Consider the following 22498-nt stretch of genomic DNA (forward strand, 5'->3'; position numbering starts at 1 on the left):
GAGTACAGGGGGGAGGTTTCTTCAGCTAAAATCCCCCCTGTCACGCAAGTATGTGATCACACTATCCGCCTGCTGTGCTCAGCTGTCAGGAGAACCTGCGGTGTCGGCAGTGTGATCATGTGCTCTTACGAGCAGCACAAGTGACCGGACGCTGCATGGGACCAATCTGCTCCACTCTGTCACCTGCACAACAAGTCCCAGAGTGGAGACAGTTAGTGACATGCTCTGCTCTGACACATAGTGTTCTATATGTCACTATCTTGCTCCAGTCTGTGACTTCTGCTGCATAGGACCCACTTTGTCCACTCTCACCTGCACAAGTCCCAGAGTGGAGCAAGATAGTGACATATAGCACACTATGTGTCAGAGCAGAGCATATCACCAACTATCTCCATTCTGGGACTTGTTGTGCAGGTGACCAGATGCTACATGTCACTAACTGTCTCCACTCTGGGACTTGTTGTGCAGGTGAGAGTGGAGAAACTTGGTACTATGCAGCAGAAGTCACAGAGTGGACAAGTTAGTGACATGTATTATCCGGTCACCTGCACAACAAGTCCCAGAGTGGAGACAGTTAATGATAAAAGCTCTATTACCATGATTAGGCAGTGCACACAGGAAGGAGGGGAGGGAACAGTTTTTGGTGGAGATCTGAGGGGAGGGAACAGTTTGGGTGGAGATTGCTAGTTACTGCAAAGGATTATGGAAGTTGTAGTAACTGAACCCAGGAAGTCAAGAGAGCGATTAACTCCATCAGAGCTGGAGCCAGCTATGAGGATGTGCTGCTAGAGCACAATAAAAGGTAATATTGCTAAAATAACATGATAGATGTGTGGAGAGGCACATATTTGCAAGATTTATGAGAAAAAAAAAATCTGTTTTGGTAACTGGACAACTTCTTTAATGCCAAGAGAAAGAGTGGCCAAGTAACTCTATACATGTGAGCACAGAGAAGACACCACTTTCTGTAAGAAATAATGACATCTTCCTGCAAAGCTGAGAACACACCATCATTTCCCAAAATTCTGTGCAGTTCACCAAGTGGTACATCAGTGACGGCACCAACAGCAACTTGACCAGGTTGGAGCTGAGTTTGGCTCACAAGTGGATGACTGGGAGTGTACACCCATTTCATTATCACACAATCAGGGATGGATGTCTGTCAGTGAGATTGAGCCTTGCTCATATAGCTGGCCAACTTGTTTTTTTCCAAATGAGTCGGATGTGTTGCTTCATGTGTTTAGAAAAATCTGTAATCTTTTCTTGTATGTATATCTACTGTTTTTAGTCCACCTTCACATTGCAAAACAACTGACCTCCAGCATATCCATGACCAAATCCTTCTGGTGCTATTGATCCTCCTCCAACAATATCAGTTGTGGCATCACCTGTTCTTTTCTCCCTTACTCTACCCTGTTCATTGCAGTGGCCACTATTTATTTTACTATACATTTTGACTACACTATATTTAACAAAAGTTCACCTCATCAGCATAAGAATACATGATGAATAGGTAGGTACATGTCCAAAAAGTCAACAAATGCAAAATGCTGTTGGATTTGTGTCGTGTGAAGGGGTATTAAATAAACTAGTATATGAGTGTACAAGAGCAGACATGCACAGTTAAATGGCTGGATTATTTTAAATTTATTTCCTATATTTTTTACAAAAATTCTCTACCCTTCTCAAAACGGAACAAAAGCTAAGTAAGTATACGTCTGAATACTTTGCAACTATACACCACGCATTGGTGTGGCATATGTATGTTAAATTTGTCTAGAAAAACAGGTGTCAATTTAAAAAAAAAATCTGACACAAACATATAATTAATTCCCCCTTACAAAAATGAATACATAAGAAATAAAAAAAAAATCAGTACGGTAAGTCACTTGTAACAAGCACATTTTTTTTTTACTGACACTAAGTTCAGATTTTATTTTCTTTGACAAATAATGTGTTGGCTTGCTGCTTTCTAGTGCATGAAGAATTTAGAAAAAAAATGGTGTAATTCAAGTGAAGCAAGAAAAGATGCGAGACCAGCTGCAGAGACAGGAGTGCACGTAAGAAAGAAAAATGACCTTCCCCTGAGATATTAAGTCTGTCTACATTTGCCTTATTGCCCTGAAAGGACACGTCAGAGGCACATTTCTAGACTATTCTTATGTATATGTATTATCTGTCTGAGGCCACAGGCTCAAAACGGCTACCTCAGACAGACTTGGCACAAGACACTTTGGCAGAATTAAAAGAAACCCTGACACCCTTTAATCCCTATACAGGAATTTGGATTTACAATGGGGTCCAGTGGATTGCTACCTATGGATGGGCTGCCATCTGGAGGTGCGTACCACGAGCACGAATGTTTGCCAAGCAGAGTCTAAGCCAGGAAAACACATAAAAGGACAAAACCAGGATCCAAGAGAGTAGTCAAGGAGCCAGGTCATAACCACGAAAGCAGACCTGTCCAGGGAAGCACAAGCTATATCTGGCAGTAAGCTGTAAGCTTTAGTAGGGTGTGGTGCCAGGGGCGGAATGATCATGGTAACAGGGGTCGCCATCATGAACGGGGGAGGACCTCAGACAATGGTGCCAGGCCAGGTAACTGCTATGGGGCCCGGTGGCAGTGCTGACATAATGGTATATGGGGGGCTGCATAATGGTAAATGGAGGCTGCATAATGTTATAGGGGGGCTACATGATACTCTATGGGGGCTGCATTATAAGATATGAAGGACTGTGGGGGTGTATTAAATTATATGAAGGACTAGGGGGTGCATTATATTATATGGAGGACTATGAGGAGTGTATTATAATATATGGAGGGCTATGAGGAGGGTATTATAATATATGAAGGACTGTTACATCTTGTGGCTCTCCTGAGACAAGGACTGAGGCAGTCTTCCATTCCTTGCCTGCCACGAGCATTCCTGCTCAGCAGCGCCGAAGGTCTGCCAGACTGCGCAGTGTGCAGGAGATACCTTCTCAGAGAGGCAGCAGAAGGGTGACACCTAGTGGTTCTCCTGTTACAAGGAGTGAAGCGGTCTCCCATTCCTGGCCTGCCGCAGACTCTCCTGCTCAGCGGCCCCGAAGGTCTGCGAGGCTGCGCAATGTGCAGAGGTTTACTGCTCAGGGAAGCAGTGAGATTCCCGTTATCTCTGCACATTGTGAGACCGAGGATCCCGCCTCTATTTCCCAGAGGCAGGAGGGTGAGCATGTGCAATGCGTGGTGGGTCCTGATTCGCTCACTGACGTCACACGGCTTGATGACAAGGCTGGTGACGTGGTGAATCCTGACTGGCCAGGCTGGGACGTCGTGGACCCTGATTGGGTCAAGTCCGTCATCTCCGCCTCGCGCCCGCCCTCGGGTGGAGCTGCACCTCCTTAAAAGCTCCCCCCTGCCATCATGGCGGCGCGCGACCGTCCTTCTATGTTTGGATGTCTGGCAGCGTGCTGCCACGCCACTGCTCAGGCATTACTGTCTCTTGTGGGCTTGGCCCTTGCTGCTCCGGCAGTACCTCGTTTGCAGGCCGTGTTCCTGCCTTGCTGCTCCGGCAGTACCCCCGTCAACAGGCAGTGTTCCTGTCCCAGGTGAGCTCCTCAAGTCTCCTTTGGACTCACCTGGTTATTGAAAGCACACGTGCGTGGGCACCTCTGTGCTACCCTCGTGCCATATTCTCGTGACTTCCACTGGCACACGTGCGTGGGCACCTCTGTGCTTCCCCGTGCAACAGGTACACCGAGCCGTGAGATCTGTGCCATACAACCCTCACGGGTTAGGGCAGATCGGTGTACATAGATCGTCTGTGACATTCCAGACGATCGCTAGCAGCAACCCGCTCACTCTTCACCCACCATAGCGGCGGTCCCTTACACCGCACAGTGGACCTTGACCGGCGGAAGCAGTCCATTTCCCATCTTGGCACGCTTCCCCGGGTCCCCCTCGTAACATTACGGTCGCGCCAAAGGTCTGGCTATGGCTGAAGAGCAGCAGCAGTTGCTGCGTTATGTGCAGCAGTTGGAGTCACGATTGGCAGCAGTGGAGCAGTCTTCCTCCGATAAGACTACTCTGACGACAGTCGCCACCCAGGCGGCTACCCAGGCTGTGCTATTGGGCGGAAGGTCTCCTCGCCTTGCGCTTCCAGAGCGCTTTAGCGGCAACAGCTCTGAGTGCCGTGGTTTTATAAACCAGGTTACCACCTACTTAGAGCTGTCCGCGACTCTTTACGCTACCGAGAAGGCGAAGGTAGCCTTCGTCCAGTCCCTGCTCACAGGGAGAGCGCTGAAGTGGTCCACGCCGTTGTGGGAGCGCGGAGATCGTGTGGTGAATAACTTAGCAGCTTATCTTGGGGCCATGAGAATGGTGTTCCTCGGGCCTCAAGTCACCCACGATTCCGCGCTGCGCCTCCTACGACTTCGGCAAGGGTCTGCTTCAGTCGGGGACTTTGCTGTACATTTTAGGACACTGGCCGCAGAGCTGGACTGGCCGGATAAGGTCCTTGTCCCTGTGTTTTGGGAGGGCCTGGCAGGGTTTGTCAAAGACGCACTGGCCACACGTGAGGTGCCTGCCACTTTAGAGTCCTTGATTCAGGTTGCCTCTCGCATAGACATCCGCCAGGCGGAGCGAAGGCTCGAGGTCTCTTCAGCACCCACGTCTTCTCGGCCTAAAAAGCGTCTGACTCCCGTCTTCCATCAGACAGGTCCCCCAGCCAGTCCTGTAGGCGACTCCGTGGAGTCAATGGAGGTGTCCAAGGTGGTCTCCTCTGCCCCAGGTTCTCGGTCTTGTGTCATCTGCTTTTCCTGTGGGCAGAGGGGACACATAGCTACCCGATGTCCCAAACCGTCGGGAAAAGACAGCGTCTAGTTTCTATCAGAGGGGGGATTCTAGACGCTACTTCTCCCTCTAGGTTGACTATCAGCGCCCAGTTGCAGTTCGGCACTACTCTCTTCTCTGCCCTGGCTTGCTTGGACTCAGGCGCTGAAGGCAATTTCATCTCGACCTCCCTGGCAACCCGATACTCAGTTCCCCTGGTTCTGTTGCCCAAGCCACTCAGGGTCCGGGTAGTCGACGGGTCCATACTACTCGATCCTATCACCCAGATCACCATCCCTCTCAGGATGGATGTACCACCGGGACACCATGAGCAGGTGTCCTTCCTGGTGCTTCCAGGGGGGACGGATGAGATCCTACTGGGTCTTCCCTGGTTGAGACAGCATGCTCCTATACTCAACTGGGCAACAGGGGAGATCTCATCCTGGGCAGGATCCTGTAGAGAGCACCTCGTGACTACCGAACCACCCGCTACCATTAGGTCGGTTGGGTCCTCAGGGAATACTGAGGGGCCGGGTTTACCGACACCTTATGAGGCCTACAGGGATGTCTTTTCCAAAAGGGCCGCAGATACTCTTCCTCCCCACCGGCCATATGATTGCCGAATAGACCTGAAGCCAGGCTCCGAGCCCCCCAGGGGCAGAGTGTATCCACTCTCTGCTCCAGAGACGGAGGCTATGTCCAAATATATTCAGGACAGCCTGGCGAAGGGGTTCATTCGCAAGTCTATTTCACCGGCTGGTGCAGGGTTCTTTTTTGTGCAGAAGAAGGAAGGGGATCTGCGCCCCTGTATCGATTACAGGGGATTAAATGCAATCACAATCAAGAACAAATACCCTTTGCCCCTCATTACTGAGCTATTTGATCGATTCCGCGGGGCAAAGGTCTTCACAAAGCTGGATCTACGCGGGGCGTATAATCTAGTGCGAGTCCGAAAGGGCGATGAGTGGAAGACCGCCTTTAACACCAGGGACGGTCACTACGAGTATCTAGTAATGCCCTTCGGACTCTGCAATGCCCCCGCCGTATTTCAAGACTTTGTGAATGACATTTTCCGGGATTTGTATCTTTCCGTGGTTGCATACCTGGATGACATTCTTATCTTCTCCCCCGATCTTACCACCCATCGGAGGGATGTCATCCGAGTACTTAAGAGGCTCCGCACCCATTCGTTATATGCGAAGCTGGAAAAGTGCGTTTTTGAACAGGAATCCTTGCCGTTCCTGGGGTACATAGTGTCCAGTCAGGGGTTAGCAATGGATCCGGGGAAGTTGGAGACAGTGATGAACTGGCCTGAGCCCCGCTCGCTGAAGGCGATCCAGCGATTCTTGGGGTTTATCAATTATTATCGCCAGTTCATTCCCAACTTCTCGACGGTGGCAGCACCCATCATTGCCCTTACCCGCAAGGGCGCTAATCCCAAAGCATGGACACGGGAAACGGTAGAGGCATTTCACACTCTCAAAACTCACTTCTCCAGAGCTCCCATCCTTCATCGTCCAGACATCTCCAAACCCTTCCTACTGGAGGTAGACGCCTCTTCGGTCGGTGCAGGTGCAGTCCTGTACCAGAAAAACGAACGAGGAAGGAAACATCCGTGTTTCTTTTTCTCCAAGACCTTTTCTCCGGCCGAGAGGAACTACTCCATAGGGGATAGGGAGTTCCTGGCGATGAAACTAGCATTCCAGGAATGGCGGCATCTCCTGGAGGGTGCGAAGCATCCATTTGAGGTTTTTTCTGACCACAAAAACCTCACATACCTCCAGACAGCACAACGCCTGAACCCAAGGCAGGCACGTTGGTCTTTATTCTTCTCCCGGTTCCGCTTTATTATCCGCCACCTGGCCGGTGAGAAGAACGTACGGGCCGATGCCTTGTCACGTTGTATGGTTGTGTTGGAGGAGGACGAGGAGGAGCCTCGTCTTATACTACCCCCGGACAGCTTGAGGATGGTCACTCCCACTTCTTTGGACCAGGTGCCACCTGGCAAAACCCTCGTTCCCCCTGAACTACGGAACGAGGTGCTGTCGTGGGCCCATGCCTCCAAGGTCGGGGGTCACTTCGGGGTCAAAAGGACCAGAGACCTGGTGACCAGGCATTATTGGTGGCCGAGACTACCCCAGGACATACAAGAATATGTGGGAGCCTGTATGTCGTGTGCTCGGAATAAGCCGTCCCGGCAGAGACCGGCAGGTCTTCTTCACCCACTGCCAGTGCCGGATCGTCCCTGGGAAGTGGTAGGGATGGACTTCCTGGGAGATCTGCCCAAGTCAGCAGGGCACAGGGTCGTATGGGTCATCACGGACCACTTCTCTAAAATGGTCCACTTGGTGCCTCTCCCACGACTCCCGACGTCACGTGCTCTCGCCACCTTGTTCATTCGGCATGTATTTAGGTTGCATGGCATGCCTGACAAGGTGGTGAGCGACCGGGGTCCCCAGTTCGCGTCTCGCTTCTGGAGAGAGCTCTGTAAGCTCCTGCAGATAGAGCTGAACATCTCCTCCGCATACCATCCCGAGACCAATGGACTAGTGGAGAGGACTAATCAGACCTTGGTAACTTACCTCCGCCGTTTCATATCCGCGCCCCGGGTTTGATAGCGGCCTTCGAGCACGGACAGGGGGGGGGGCCTAGACGGGGGGGTAATGTTACATCTCGTGGCTCTCCTGAGGCAAGGACTGAGGCAGTCTCCCATTCCTTGCCTGCCACGAGCATTCCTGCTCAGCAGCGCCGAAGGTCTGCCAGACTGCGCAGTGTGCAGGAGATACCTTCTCAGAGAGGCAGCAGAAGGGTGACACCTAGTGGTTCTCCTGTTACAAGGAGTGAAGCGGTCTCCCATTCCTGGCCTGCCGCAGACTCTCCTGCTCAGCGGCCCCGAAGGTCTGCGAGGCTGCGCAATGTGCAGAGGTTTACTGCTCAGGGAAGCAGTGAGATTCCTGTTATCTCTGCACATTGTGAGACCGAGGATCCCGCCTCTATTTCCCAGAGGCAGGAGGGTGAGCATGTGCAATGCGTGGTGGGTCCTGATTCGCTCACTGACGTCACACGGCTTGATGACAAGGCTGGTGACGTGGTGAATCCTGACTGGCCAGGCTGGGACGTCGTGGACCCTGATTGGGTCAAGTCCGTCATCTCCGCCTCGCGCCCGCCCTCGGGTGGAGCTGCACCTCCTTAAAAGCTCCCCCCTGCCATCATGGCGGCGCGCGACCGTCCTTCTATGTTTGGATGTCTGGCAGCGTGCTGCCACGCCACTGCTCAGGCATTACTGTCTCTTGTGGGCTTGGCCCTTGCTGCTCCGGCAGTACCTCGTTTGCAGGCCGTGTTCCTGCCTTGCTGCTCCGGCAGTACCCCCGTCAACAGGCCGTGTTCCTGTCCCAGGTGAGCTCCTCAAGTCTCCTTTGGACTCACCTGGTTATTGAAAGCACACGTGCGTGGGCACCTCTGTGCTACCCTCGTGCCATATTCTCGTGACTTCCACTGGCACACGTGCGTGGGCACCTCTGTGCTTCCCCGTGCAACAGGTACACCGAGCCGTGAGATCTGTGCCATACAACCCTCACGGGTTAGGGCAGATCGGTGTACATAGATCGTCTGTGACATTCCAGACGATCGCTAGCAGCAACCCGCTCACTCTTCACCCACCATAGCAGCGGTCCCTTACACCGCACAGTGGACCTTGACCGGCGGAAGCAGTCCATTTCCCATCTTGGCACGCTTCCCCGGGTCCCCCTCGTAACAAAGGACTATGAGGAGTGTATTATAATATATGGAGGACTATGCGGAGTGTATTATAATAAATGGAGGACTATGGGGAGTGTATTATAATAAATGGAGGACCATGGGGAGTGGCCAGAGCTTCTGGTTCTGACACCTCCTGTAGCACCAGAACCACCCACAGAGGGAAGACGGCAACGCTTGACGATGGAAGTGGACGTTTTGGTACAGATGTGACTGTATAAAGACATAAGCCCCAGACAGAATGCTCATCATACAGCACTTCAGAATTCAATTTTTGGAGGTCATGCCTGAATATCTTTTTTTTCTATATCTATTTAAGTTCGTGTACCATTTTTTTGCAATTAGTTTTTATATCATGTGGAGAAAACAAAAATCTAGAGATTTTTCAAAGCTTCTCATATCAACTGCTCGGTGAAGACCAAACAGCAGTCAGATGACAGATCTTAGATGAACATAGAAAGTCTTTTGGGAACCGTCTGAATTCCAATATATATGTCCATTTTTAAAATGGAAAACAAAGTTGTGCATGCTCCGCTTATTTTATAGATATGCAAACTGACATGGTTAAAAACAAATCCACCATTCTGGTCACACCATTTATCGATCTCCATAAACTTGCACTGAGCAGGTTGTTACAATTACACATAGTATTTTATATTTATTGTACTTGTTTTGCATCTTTATTTTCTTATAATGTACTGGCATATAGAGATATCTGTATAGAATAGGATATCACAGCATTTAAAGGAGAATACTATTGAGATTTTTAGGCTGAGAAAATTATCTTGTACAGAACAGTGAAGCCTGTGGTGACTGGTAATGTTTCTGCCGTCTATATCAGAGGTCACCGACATGAACAAGAGACATCCACTGAGCACAGTGACCTGTGATGTACCAGACTGGGAATAAAGAGTTATCTCCTTTGCAGAAGCTCAGAAATGGATTGGGGTTAAAGGGGATAAATCTTCACACATAATAGTGTAAAACAGCACTGTTTTAAGCACTAAGGGGCTATTCATCAAACGGTTTATGCCAGTTTTCTGACACAAAACACTGAAAAGTCACAAACGTTTTGCTCAATTAAGTGTAGAAAAATGTAACAATTTTTGGCATTTACACGCCAGTCTTAGCAAGGTCCACCAAAATGTGTGGAGCACTGATAAGGCTTGGTGGTGGCCACCAAATTCATCAACATTGTAGTGGCATAATTTACGCATGTCAGATATGTTGCTCCAATCCGTCCCTATCTTAAGGACTATTTCTGGCAAGGTGCTCAGAAGCATCCGTCACTGAGAAGATGCACTTAATTCACTAAGCTTCACGTACGGCTTAATGGATTCAGCATATCTTACCCCACCGCACACCTTTATTAAGGCTGACATCCAGGAAGCAAGCTTTAATGAATCAGTCTCTAAATGTTAAAGCGTAAAATCCACATAAAAAGTTCCATGTGACCACACAACACCCCCCACCAAAAATGTAACATCTAGTTACAGTGGAACCTCGCTTAACAAGTAGCACAGTTAACGAGAATTTCGCTTAACAAGCAAAGCTTGCTGTAAATTTGTAACTCGGTTTACGAGCAAGGTTTGCTGTACGAGCAAAATACTCATCGCACACACTTACGGTTCCGTACATCCACCGCGCTCTAACCCACTCTTGCAGTCCACACAAACACACACAAGCACGCACAAACACGCACAAACAAACACGCACGCACACACATACAGTATTATGCTCACCTTACCTTCCGTTCCATTGCCGGTCTCATGATTCTTGTAGTTCGCCGGTACATCGCGACGAGGAAGGAATCCTCATGCCAAACTACAAGATCCATGAGGCCGGCGATGGAACGGAAGGTAAAGTGAGCATAATATGTGTACCTTCCGTTCCATCGCCGGCCTCATGGTTCTTGTAGTTCGCCGGTATAGGCTGTGTATCGTCAAGCAATGCGACGAGGCAGGAACTTCTTCTGTCAGCCACTACTCAAAGGCAGCGCGCTGACCAATCAGAGGCAAGCGGCTCCTGCCTTTGACGTCAGCGCTCTGGCAGCGGAAGTTCCTCCCTCGTCATGATGGTAACCCGATACTCAGCCCGTACTAGCGAACAACAAGTCCCAGGAGACCAGTGATGGAACGGAAGGTAAGGTGAGCACAATATGTGCGTGTGCGTGCTTGTGTGAGTTTGTGTGTGTTTGTACGTGTTTGTGTGTGTTTGTGCATGTGTGGAATGGCACAATAGGGGACCAGGATGGGACATTTACCAAGTTGTGGAGCGAATTGTCTGCATTGCAATGATTTCCTATGGGAAATCTTGCTTTGCTGAACGAGTAACTTGGTTAACAAGCACAGTCCCAGAAAGGATTGTTCTCGTTAACCAAGGTTCCACTGTATAATTATTCTACAAGCCAGTGACTCAGTAGAACCTGTGACTTCTCTGCATTTAGTGGTCACTACTCACCTGTGCGGTTATCTGTAGGAATCTCCTCTTTACACCACTCATCACCCATCACATAAGTCTCTATAGTATTAATATGGGTCAAATCTTCACCCTGAAATAAATGTTTTAGAGGTCACAGACAGATAAAAACATTTAGTGAAATGGTTTTGAAATACTACAAAGATCAAACAAAATCCAAACTGTTGTCTCCTAATTCTAACTAGCAGCCTATATTAACAGAAAATTGTGAGAAGATCCAAACAACATCTAATATCTATGATCAGCTTTATCCTGTCATCTCCACCAAGTATAAACCATACAGTGACTGGCCACATTATTATAGACCCCCATCTAGTAGCACGTTCTGCCTCCATCGGTCTTTAGAACTGCAGAAATTAATCACCTCAGATACCTCTAGGTGATGAGATTGTTCCCCAGGAATACTGGTCACTGCCAACAGGATCATTTCTTGCAGCTGCTGCAAATTACATGGAGGAGCTGACATTATCTGAAAATCCTCATCTACTACCAGCCCAGAGATACTTTATATGTGTAAGATCTGGGGACTGTGAAGGACGGGGAAGGAAGAAGAAGTAATGTCATATTCCTGGTCAGTGGCGTAACTAGAGTTTGATGGGCCCTGGTGCAAACTTTGGACCGGGGCCCCCCTCCATGTACACAACACTTAGGGTACGGGATAATGATGCTGACACTTGGCTTTTACCCACAGCACCCAGGTTTCCCATGATCTAAAATCCCTCTATCAGCACCCTGCTTTCCCATGTTCTGTCATACATCTTTCCCTCAGCACCCAGCTTTCCCATATCAGAGCATGGGAAAGCTGGGTGCTGAGAGATGTATAGCAGATCATGGGAAAGCTGGGTGCTGAGAGATGTATAGCAGAGCATGGGAAAGCTGGGTGCTGAGAGATGTATAGCAGAGCATGGGAAAGCTGGGTGCTGAGAGATGTATAGCAGAGCATGGGAAAGCTGGGTGCTGAGAGATGTACAGCAGAGCATGGGAAAGCTGGGTGCTGAGAGATGTATAGCAGAGCATGGGAAAGAGCCCTTTTCCCTCAGCACAAAACATTCCCATCCCATCCTTGTATCTTTTTCCTCCCTCATATATAGTTCTCCAAATACTATAATGGCCCCCACATAGCCTTCCATATAGTATAAAGGGTCCCATATAACCCTTTATATATTAGAATGCACCCCCATAGTCCTCCATGTATTATAATGCATTTCCCATAGTTCTCCATATTTTATACTGCACCACAGTCCCCCATGCTTTATAATGCACCCCCACAGACCATGTGTAAGGTAGCCTCCATAGTCCTCAATATATTATAATGTAGCCCCCATAGTCCTATATGTATTATAATGCAGCCCCATAGACCTCCATGTATAATGCGCTGCTATAGTCTATGTATAAGGTGTCCTTCATGTTTATTATGCAGTCCCATAGACCTCCATGTGTCATGCAGCCAGCAAAATAAAAAAACAAGTACCTCTCAGCTCCTTCTGACCCCTGCGACTGCGGTCGTTATGCCCCCATGTGTCATGCAGCCAGCCCCCCCAGGGCCTCCATGTGTCATGCAGCCATCCCCCCCCAGGTGTCATGCAGCCAGCCCCCCCCAGGGCCTCCATGTGTCATGCAGCCAGCCCCCCCAGGGCCTCCATGTGTCATGCAGCCAGCCCCCAGGGCTTCTATGTGTAATGCAGCCTGCCAGCCAGCCCCCCCAGGGCCTCCATGTATCATGCAGGCAGCTTCCCCGGGCCTATATGTGTCATGCAGCCAGCAAAATAAAAAAACAAGTACCTCTCTTCTCCTTCTGACCACTGCGACTGCGGTAGTTATGCCCCTGCCCCCATATGTCACACACCCTGCTCCCTATACAGCCTGCACCCCCATATCACACACACACCCTGCCCCACATATCTCACCCTGCCCGTACCCCAACTTACCCCTCTCAAACACTCTGAACCCCTTCACATGCTTCTGTCACAGTCTGCAGCCCTCATATCCCACTCACCCTGCAGCCCCTCCCCTCATGTCCCCTCTTTTCTCATTACCACTCAAGTGTTTGAAGTATCTTCTGCTTTCTCCCCGGCATCCTGTGTCTCCTCCCACACAGTCACATGGGCGTGACGTCATCGCAGGTCCTGGTAGGGATGGTTTCCGTCTGCCGTGCAGGAGCACATATCCTCTGCGGCAGGTCAGGAACGCCTGGTGGCCTCTCCAGCTCAGGGGCCCCTCTGCCCCCCTGCAGACACTGGGCCCCCCTGACTCACAGGCCGGCCCCCTAACGGTCGCGCAGTCGGCCACTACATAGTGGCACTACACATAGGGGCCCGGCAGCCGGCTCTGCAGAGCGGCTGCCGGGCCCCTATAACCCTGCGGGCCCGGTCGCAGTGGCGACCTCTGCGACCGCGATCGTTACGCCCCTGTTCCTGGTGTAAAGAAATGGAAGATCCTGGCGCCCACCGGAGAGAATTGCTGTGTGACATAAAGCTTTACTTGTGCTGCAGGACATACTACTGTTAGAAAAATCAAGAGTTAAAAGTTATAGCAAAATATGTGGCAGAGACAAAAGAATGTTTATAACTTTGTGCTGATCTTACACCTGTTTCTGGGATGGAGATGAAATGTGACTGCAACCTTGGATTTGTACAGGACTTAAACCATTAACGTCTATGGGTTAGATAAGCGGGCATATTCGGGGAAGAGAGTTCAAGACAGCGTCATCACTTCCTGTATCTTTTGCATGATAACTAACATTACGAGAAGTTAATTACACAAATAGATTTCAACCAATAACAAGTAGACAAGTATATCTGAGTGAATGTATTGTATCCTAAGGCTGTAAAAGGCCTTGTGATGTATTATTTGAGAGACAATAGCTTTGTTCTCTTGTCTCTTTGCTTCAAGAATAAAAAATCTGCTTCAAATGAATCAGAGCCTCAAGACATAATTTCTCTAACAACTGATATTACATGACGCTGATGCAAAATACTGTCATTATATAGTTAATACTATGGTTCATTTTAAATTACTTTTATTTGAAAGTTGTGAGAAAAGGGGTTTTGGCAGGGAAGCGTTACAGAGGGTCAACCCTGCAGCTGGGCAGGGGAGAGTTACAGAGGGTCAGCCCAGCAGCTGGGCAGGGGAGAGTTACAGAAGGTCAGTCCTGCAGCTGAGCAAGGGAGAGTTACAGAGGGTCAGCCCTGCAGCTGGGCAGGGGAGAGTTACAGAGGGTCAGCCCAGCAGCTGGGCAGGGGAGAGTTACAGAAGGTCAGTCCTGCAGCTGAGCAAGGGAGAGTTACAGAGGGTCAGCCCTGCAGCTGGGCAGGGGAGAGTTACAGAGGGTCAGCCCAGTAGCTGGGCAGGGGAGAGTTACAGAAGGTCAGTCCTGCAGCTGAGCAAGGGAGAGTTACAGAGGGTCAGCCCTGCAGCTGGGCAGGGGAGAGTTACAGAGGGTCAGCTCTGCAGCTGGGCAGGGGAGAGTTACAGAGGGTCAGCTCTGCAGCTGGGCAGGGGAGAGTTACAGAGGGTCAGCCCTGCAGCTGGACAGGGGAGAGTTACAGAGGGTCAGCCCAGCAGCTGGGCAGGGGAGAGTTACAGAAGGTCAGTCCTGCAGCTGAGCAAGGGAGAGTTACAGAGGGTCAGCCCTGCAGCTGGGCAGGGGAGAGTTACAGAGGGTCAGCTCTGCAGCTGGGCACGGGAGAGTTACAGAGGGTCAGCCCTGCAGCTGGACAGGGGAGAGATACAGAGGGTCAGCCCTGCAGCTGGACAGGGGAGAGATACAGAGGGTCAGCCCTGCAGCTGGACAGGGGAGAGATACAGAGGGTCAGCCCTGCAGCTGGACAGGGGAGAGATACAGAGGGTCAGCCCTGCAGCTGGACAGGGGAGAGATACAGAGGGTCAGCCCTGCAGCTGGACAGGGGAGAGATACAGAGGGTCAACCCTGCAGTTGGGCAGGGAAGAGTTACAAAGGGTCAACCCTGCAGTTGGGGGGAGTCTTGGGAGATGATTCTAGATGGTTCACTGTATATACAATAGACTGTAATTGTGGTGCATGTATCCTATGTGGGGCTCTGTAGAATCAGGTTGTGGAACCAATGTTGCACTTGAAGCATCATGATGTTAGCTATGCAAAAAAAATGGAAGAGGTTTAGTCTACAGTTAAGCCCCTGGGTGCTTTTGCAGTTTACTCATAGATTGAAAGTTGGAGAGAGAAGACGTGAAAGACAAAGAAACAAGACTTCTGGACGAGCATGTGTGAAAAGGAAGGATGACAATAGCATGCTTCTAAAGTGACCAATCAGTGGCTAATAAACTGGAGTACAACTGGCAGGACTTGGGACCAGATCAGAGATCTGGTAAGGAAGTAGAAAAGACAATTCTAGTGGACTGACTGACCATCATTACTTAAAGTAATGATGGCCACTCGTTTTTCTATACTTACCAGCTTTTTTCTTGCCATAATAAAAATTCGAAGAGTGTATTCAGTAGGACTATCAGCTGTGTATCCACCAGACTTCTGCACAACATAACTGATGGTCCCAACCCCATTTATAAGGCAAGAAATCCCACTTATTAAACCTGACAGGGCACACCTGTGAAGTGAAAACCATTTTCGGTGACTACCTCTTGAAGCTCATCAAGAGAATGCCAAGAGTGTGCAAAGCAGTAATCAAAGCAAAAGGTGGCTACTTTGAATAACCTAGAATATAAGACATATTTTCAGTTGTTTCACACTTTTTTGCTAAGTATTTCATTCCACATGTGTTAATTCATAGTTTTGATGCCTTCAATGTGAATCTACAATTCTCAGTCATGAAAATAAAGAAAACTCTTTGAATGAGAAAGTGTGTCCAAACTTTTGTATTATATATGTATATAATATTTTTTCTGTCGGGTCAACAGTTCCGACTGGTGGAGGTGGACTAAAAATATGGAGAATATTTTTGGGCACATTCTGGATCCTCTGATACCAATAGATGGATGTTCAGACACTTACACTCGATTTCAGTCCATGTAATGAATTTTACATAATGATTATATATCTGTAAATATAGTGTATCCAGGCATTTTTTGATCAAACATCGGGAGAGATCCATCCCAATTAAAACTATACATTATAGAACACATTCCTGACGCTCTATATAATAGGTATGGTAGGTTGATGAAAAGGGAATATTTCTGGGTATATATATATATACAGTAAACTGGCAACCCTGACCCCTGAGGGTTTAAGTATCACTATGGTAAATGTTAAGTTAACCATTTCTATTAATCTTTTTTTTATGAAAGTTTTTTATGTTCATATATTTATATCTAACCCTTTATGTGTAGCTATATGGATTTTTAGCTAGTATCACATACATTATATATAATCCACAAGGATTTTTCATTGTCTTGAAAACAAATATTTCTATAAAAAAAAACTTTTATGTAAAATTGTAAGAAAATGGTTTGTAATCTGTTGTTCATGAATATTTATGGATAGCAGGATTGTGCTAATTGGAGGTGTGTTCTAAATCAGTATAAATGTGTGTGAAAATCGTTTGTAAAGTAGCACCTGATGAAGGAGACAGCAGCCTCAGAAACGTGTGAAATAAATGATAGTTCAATATATTTTTTCTAGCCTCTCTGCTTTCAGTGCCTGTTAATATCGCATGTTTTATTTTTTCTTCCTATAATTAGTTGACCATGCAGTGTTAGTGATGGGCGAATAGTAAGTATTTGTGTTTGGTTTATTCATAACGAATCCCAAAGTACTATTCCTGTATTCATCACGAATAACGAACCTATTGCAAGTTAATGGTGAACCTGAGCATTTTTTCTTGTCTTGACGAATACTGGAATAGTACTTGGTATTTGGTAAGCATTACCCAAACACAAATAGTTACTATTCGTTCATCTCTATTTAGTGTATAATACTGGTGGAAATAACAAGAATGAGCACAAGACCTTCACAGCCGTCTACACATCATAAGGAGATTTCATGACACCTTCTCTCCATCTACCTGATCATCCTGAGGAACATCTGGACTTTCTTGTTTACAGTTCTGTGGAAGAAGAGGACGGGGACATCTCTCTGGTGTTGTCCTCTCACTGGATAGAACTGGAGGAAACACATACAGGGACTGAATTCATTCTTTACATACAGATAATTATAGGCCGTGTGTATTTAGTCCTGTCTATTACCTGGTGATGTGAGGGGCTGGGGAACCTCCATCATGACGTCCTTGTACAGATCTTTGTGTCCTTCTAAATACTCCCACTCCTCCATGGAGAAATAGACGGTGACATCCTGACACCTTATAGGAACCTGACACATACAATGATACCGTCATCCCCCGATCCCTTCATAGCGTTACTGTATAATGTCCCAGCATTCCCAGCAGTGTCACCTCTCCAGTCAGCAGCTCAATCATCTTGTAGGTGAGTTCTAGGATCTTCTGGTCATTGATGTCCTCATGTATCAGGGGGTGAGGTGGAGGCCCCGTGATTGGGCTCAGGGGTCTTCCCCATCCCTCAGACACAGGGTCCTGACAGCGATCACTAGAGGTCTTCTTCACTACTGTGTAATCCTGGTTATGGAGAGACACATTAATAAATCTCACTACAGACATTTCCAGAGTCCTCACCTCTCCAGTTCTGTCCATCTGTTATTCCCATAGATAAGAATGGTGTAATGTGACGTCATCAGAATCTCTTACCTCTCCAGTAAGCCGGAAGAGGATCTCTAGGGTGAGGTGTAATATCCTCTCCGCCATCTTGTCCCTGTCCCTATTCATCCTTGATGGGTCAATCAGGAGAATTCTCTTCTATAGAAGATCTGAGAGGATCCGATATTGTAGGGACCTGAAAGGGGAGAAGATGACGATGTAACATCAGAAAGATCCCATGTAAGGAATCTCCGGAGCTGTTACCGGCTTCACATGATCACTACATCCAGTCCTGCCCCCAGTATAACACACAATCCAACTATAGTCACACACAGAGATTTGTCATGCGCCCAGTAATGGGGAATCTCCACATACCTCCTCCTGCAGAGCCGCACACTAAATATATGGCCTTTATGTGCTTACAGGACCTGTGATGATGTCACATGGAGGGGAGGAGTCAGGAGTGACATGATCAGGTCCGCAGTGTGTGCAGGACTTATCATGTCAGCAGAGCTGCAGATCTTTCCAGAATAGAAGGAGGATAACCTCTGCTCGGTGCATTATTCCCTCCGCACACGTTTCCCTTTTCTTTCTCCCAGACAGGAGGAGTTGTCAGAGGGTCGGTCGCAGTGAGAGACATTCAGCTGACATCTGGCTTTGTGTCTGTAAGGACGTGTTCACATGTTATATAAATTCTGTGTTTTTTCGTTTTCTGCAGGTGTTTGCTACACTGTAAGGCTATGTGCGCACGTTGCGTAATAACATGCAGTTACGCTGCGCTTTGCAGCGCAGCGTAACTGCATGCGTCCAGCGTCCCCTGCACAGTCTATGGAGACTGTGCAGGGGCCGTGCGCACGTGGCGTCTAAGAGCGCAGCGCTTCGGCTACTGCCGAAGCGCTGCGCAAAAAGAAGTGACATGTCACTTCTTTCCTGCGCTTTGCCGGCAGCTCCTGCTCTGTCTATGGCAGGAGCTGCAGGCAGAGCGCATGGAATCGGCGCTCACTACGGACATTTCTGCAGCGATCTAAAGCGCACATGTGCTCTTCAGATCACTGCAGAAATTTCTGCAGGGCTAGTACGCAACGTGCGCACATAGCCTTACAAACGTTTCTGCTGATTTTTTATGTGTTTTTCCCCTTTTTTGATGCTTTTTTTTGGTGCTGATGTGACGCCGCACTTAAATGTGTATTTTATACCACACAAAAGTTTTGTTCTGCACAGTCCCACAGCCTCTTTAGACTCACAGTGAGTTCTCAAGAAATTGCTCCAATTTGCTTGGACAATCGAACACCAGAAAAACACTGTATTCATGCTACATGTGAGATTCTGATGGCGTCACATTACATCATTCTTATCTATGGGAATAACAGATGGACAGAACTGGAGAGGTGAGGACTCTGGAAATGTCTGTAGTGAGATTTATTAATGTGTCTCTCCATATCCAGGATTACACAGTAGTGAAGAAGACCTCTAGTGAGCGCTGTCAGGACCCTGTGTCTGAGGGATGGGGAAGACCCCTGAGCCCAATCACGGGGCCTCCACCTCAGCCCCTGATACATGAGGACATCAATGACCAGAAGATCCTAGAACTCACCTACAAGATGATTGAGCTGCTGACTGGAGAGGTGACACTGCTGGGAATGCTGGGACATTATACAGTAACGCTATGAAGGGATCGGGGGATGATGGTATCATTGTATGTGTCAGGTTCCTATAAGGTGTCAGGATGTCGCCGTCTATTTCTCCATGGAGGAGTGGGAGTATTTAGAAGGACACAAAGATCTGTACAAGGACGTCATGATGGAGGTTCCCCAGCCCCTCACATCACCAGGTAATAGACAGGACTAAATACACATGGTCTATAATTATCTGTATGTAAAGAATGAATTCAGTCCCTGTGGCCTAAAACACATTTCCGCAAAAAAAACGTCCGTATGACACGGTCCGTTTTTCGGGTCCGTGTTCCGTTTTTTTGGGGCGTTTCTCCAGTACATATGGCATCCGTGCGATGGCGTATGCAAGCCGTGTGTATGTGTAAAATGTCCGTGTTTGTGTGTAAAATGCCCGTGTATGTGTACGTGGAATGTCCGTGTGGAATGTCCGTTTGTGTGTTGCACAATGTCGTTGATACATGTCGGCTGACAGCAGACAGAGTTGCGCGATATGAATGAACTCGGGTGAACTTCACCCGACTTCATTGTCATGCCGCGGCTCTGTCTGTGTGCCACGTACTGATTAGCGGTCACCTGTGAAGGATTCATCAGTAACCGCTAATCCCCCGTGTGACTGAAGTGATCAGCCCTCTCTCATACTTACCCCTCCCCGATCACCAGCGCGGCAAGAGGAACAGCTGTGCAGAGAATACGCGGCAACAATTACTTTGAATATGCCGGCAGCTCATTAATCAATCTCGTATTCCCTGCTTTCCCCACCCACCGGCGCCTATGATTGGTTGCAGTGAGACACGCCCCCCACACTGAGTGACAGGTGTCTCACTGCACCCAATCACAGCAGCCGGTGGGCGTGTCTATACTGTGCAGTAAAATAAATAAATAAATAATTTAAAAAAACGGCGTGCGGTCCCCCCCCATTTTAATACCAGCCAGATAAAGCCATACGGCTGAAGGCTGGTATTCTCAGGATGGGGAGCCCCACGTTATGGGGAGCCCCCCAGCCTAACAATATCAGTCAGCAGCCGCCCAGAATTGCCGCATACATTATATACGACAGTTCTGGGACTTCCCGATTTGCCCTGGTGCGTTGGCAAATCGGGGTAATAAGGAGTTACTGGCAGCCCATAGCTGCCAATAAGTCCTAGATTAATCATGTCAGGCGTCTCCCCGAGATTCCTTCCATGATTAATCTGTAAATTATAGTAAATAAACACACACACCCGAAAAAATCCTTTATTAGAAATAAAAAACACAAACGTATACCCTGGTTTACCACTTTAATAAGCCCGAAAAAGCCCTCCGTGTCCGGCGTACTCCAGGATGGTCCAGCGTTGCTTCCAGCTCTGCTGCATGTAGGTGACCGGAGCAGCAGAAGACACTGCCGATCCTGTCAGCTCCACGCAACTAATGAAGGCAATAGCGCGATCAGCTGTATTCAGCGTTGGCCGCGAGTAACCTCAGTGATAGCTCAGCTGATCGCGCTATTGCCTTCATTAGCTGCGTGGAGGTGACAGGAGCGGCGGTGTCTTCAGCAGCTCTGGTCACCTCCATGCAGCAGAGCTGGATGCGACGCTGGAGGTCCGTGGATTACGCCGGACATGGAGGGCTTTTTCGGGCTTATTAAAGTGGTGAACCAGGGTATATGTTTGTGTTTTTTATTTCTAATAAAGGATTTTTTCGTGTGTGTGTGTTTATTTACTGTAATTTACAGATTAATCATGGAAGGAATCTCGGGGAGACCCCTGACATGATTAATCTAGGACTTATTGGCAGCTATGGGCTGCCAATAACTCCTTATTACCCCGATTTGCCAACGCACCAGGGCAAACCGGGAAGAGCCGGGTACAGTCCCAGAACTGTCGCATATAATGTATGCGGCAATTCTGGGCGGCTGCTGACTGATATTGTTAGGCTGGGGGGCTCCCCATAACGTGGGGCTCCCCATCCTGAGAATACCAGCATTCAGCTGTATGGCTTTATCTGGCTGGTATTAAAATGGGGGGGGACATCACGCCGTTTTTTTTAATTATTTATTTATTTTACTGCACAGTATAGACATGCCCACCAGCTGCTGTGATTGGGTGCAGTGAGACAGCTGTCACTCAGCGTGGGGGGCATGTCTGACTGCAACCAATCATAGGCGCCGGTGGGTGGGGAAAGCAGGGAATACGAGATTGATTAATGAGCGGCCGGCATATTCAAAGTAATTGTTGCCGCGCATTCTGTGCACAGCTGTTCCTCGCAGCGCTGGTGATCGGGGAGTGGTATGAGCCGGGGGAAGAAAAAAACCGAGCACCAATGTAAGTATGACTGAGAACAGCAGAAAAAAAGGTAAGTATACTGAATTTAATTAAAAAAAAAATAAAAATAAGATCGCTAGTGTAAAAACGCACACGCACGAAACGTGCTGAACACAGACATACTCCGTGTGCGGTACGTGCAGGCGCGGAACCATAGACTAAAGCGGGTCCGTGCCTGCGTGCTGCAGGCCAAAAACGGACATGTTGTCCGTGTAGAAAAGCGCACACACGTACTTACCTCACAGACACACGTTCCGTGCGATTTTACGTGTGTGTGCCATCTACCATTGATTAACATGGGTCTCCGTGTGTACGTGTCTCCGGTACGTGCAAATACGTACCGCACACGTACAAATTAAACGGATGTGTGTTGCGGGTCTGTATGTGTTTCCTCCAGTTCTATCCAGTGAGAGGACAACACCAGAGAGATGTCCCCGTCCTCTTTTTCCATAGGACTGTAAACAAGAAAATCCCGATGTTCCTCAGGATGATCAGGTAGATGAAGAGAAGAGGTTATTGAGTCGGCCCAATAGAGGGACCTTAATCCTTTAAGCAAATAACCTTCCTTGCTCGAATATTTTGACTTTATAACACTTCTCCCTCTCTTTATCGCCACACTCTGCATCCTTTTCCTGCCCTTACTATATATTATTTGGGAATATCGTTAGTCTGGCAGAGACCAATTAGTTATATCAGAAAACTGACCGGCAACTTCAATAAGTGTGAACAGGCGCCAGCTGAAAAATACAACATAACTACAAAAGCTTATCCAGTGGCACTCAGTATAATAATACATTGGCATTGCATTACTGCTATAAGAATACTAGAAAAAAGGGAATACAT

At 48.3% G+C, this 22498-nt stretch overlaps 1 protein-coding gene across 1 annotated transcript in view; it reads right to left on the reverse strand.

Moving 5' to 3' along the window:
• The window catches only part of LOC142312849 (uncharacterized), a 202909-nt gene that overhangs the window by 57741 nt on the left and 122670 nt on the right, over nucleotides 1-22498 (reverse strand). The window contains 3 exon segments of the mRNA XM_075351837.1: nucleotides 11027-11117; nucleotides 17038-17135; nucleotides 17219-17336. Coding sequence (XP_075207952.1) covers nucleotides 11027-11117; nucleotides 17038-17135; nucleotides 17219-17336 — 307 coding nt within the window.

This window comes from Anomaloglossus baeobatrachus, chromosome 5, assembly GCF_048569485.1.
Source record: "Anomaloglossus baeobatrachus isolate aAnoBae1 chromosome 5, aAnoBae1.hap1, whole genome shotgun sequence".
Lineage (NCBI taxonomy): Eukaryota > Metazoa > Chordata > Amphibia > Anura > Aromobatidae > Anomaloglossus > Anomaloglossus baeobatrachus.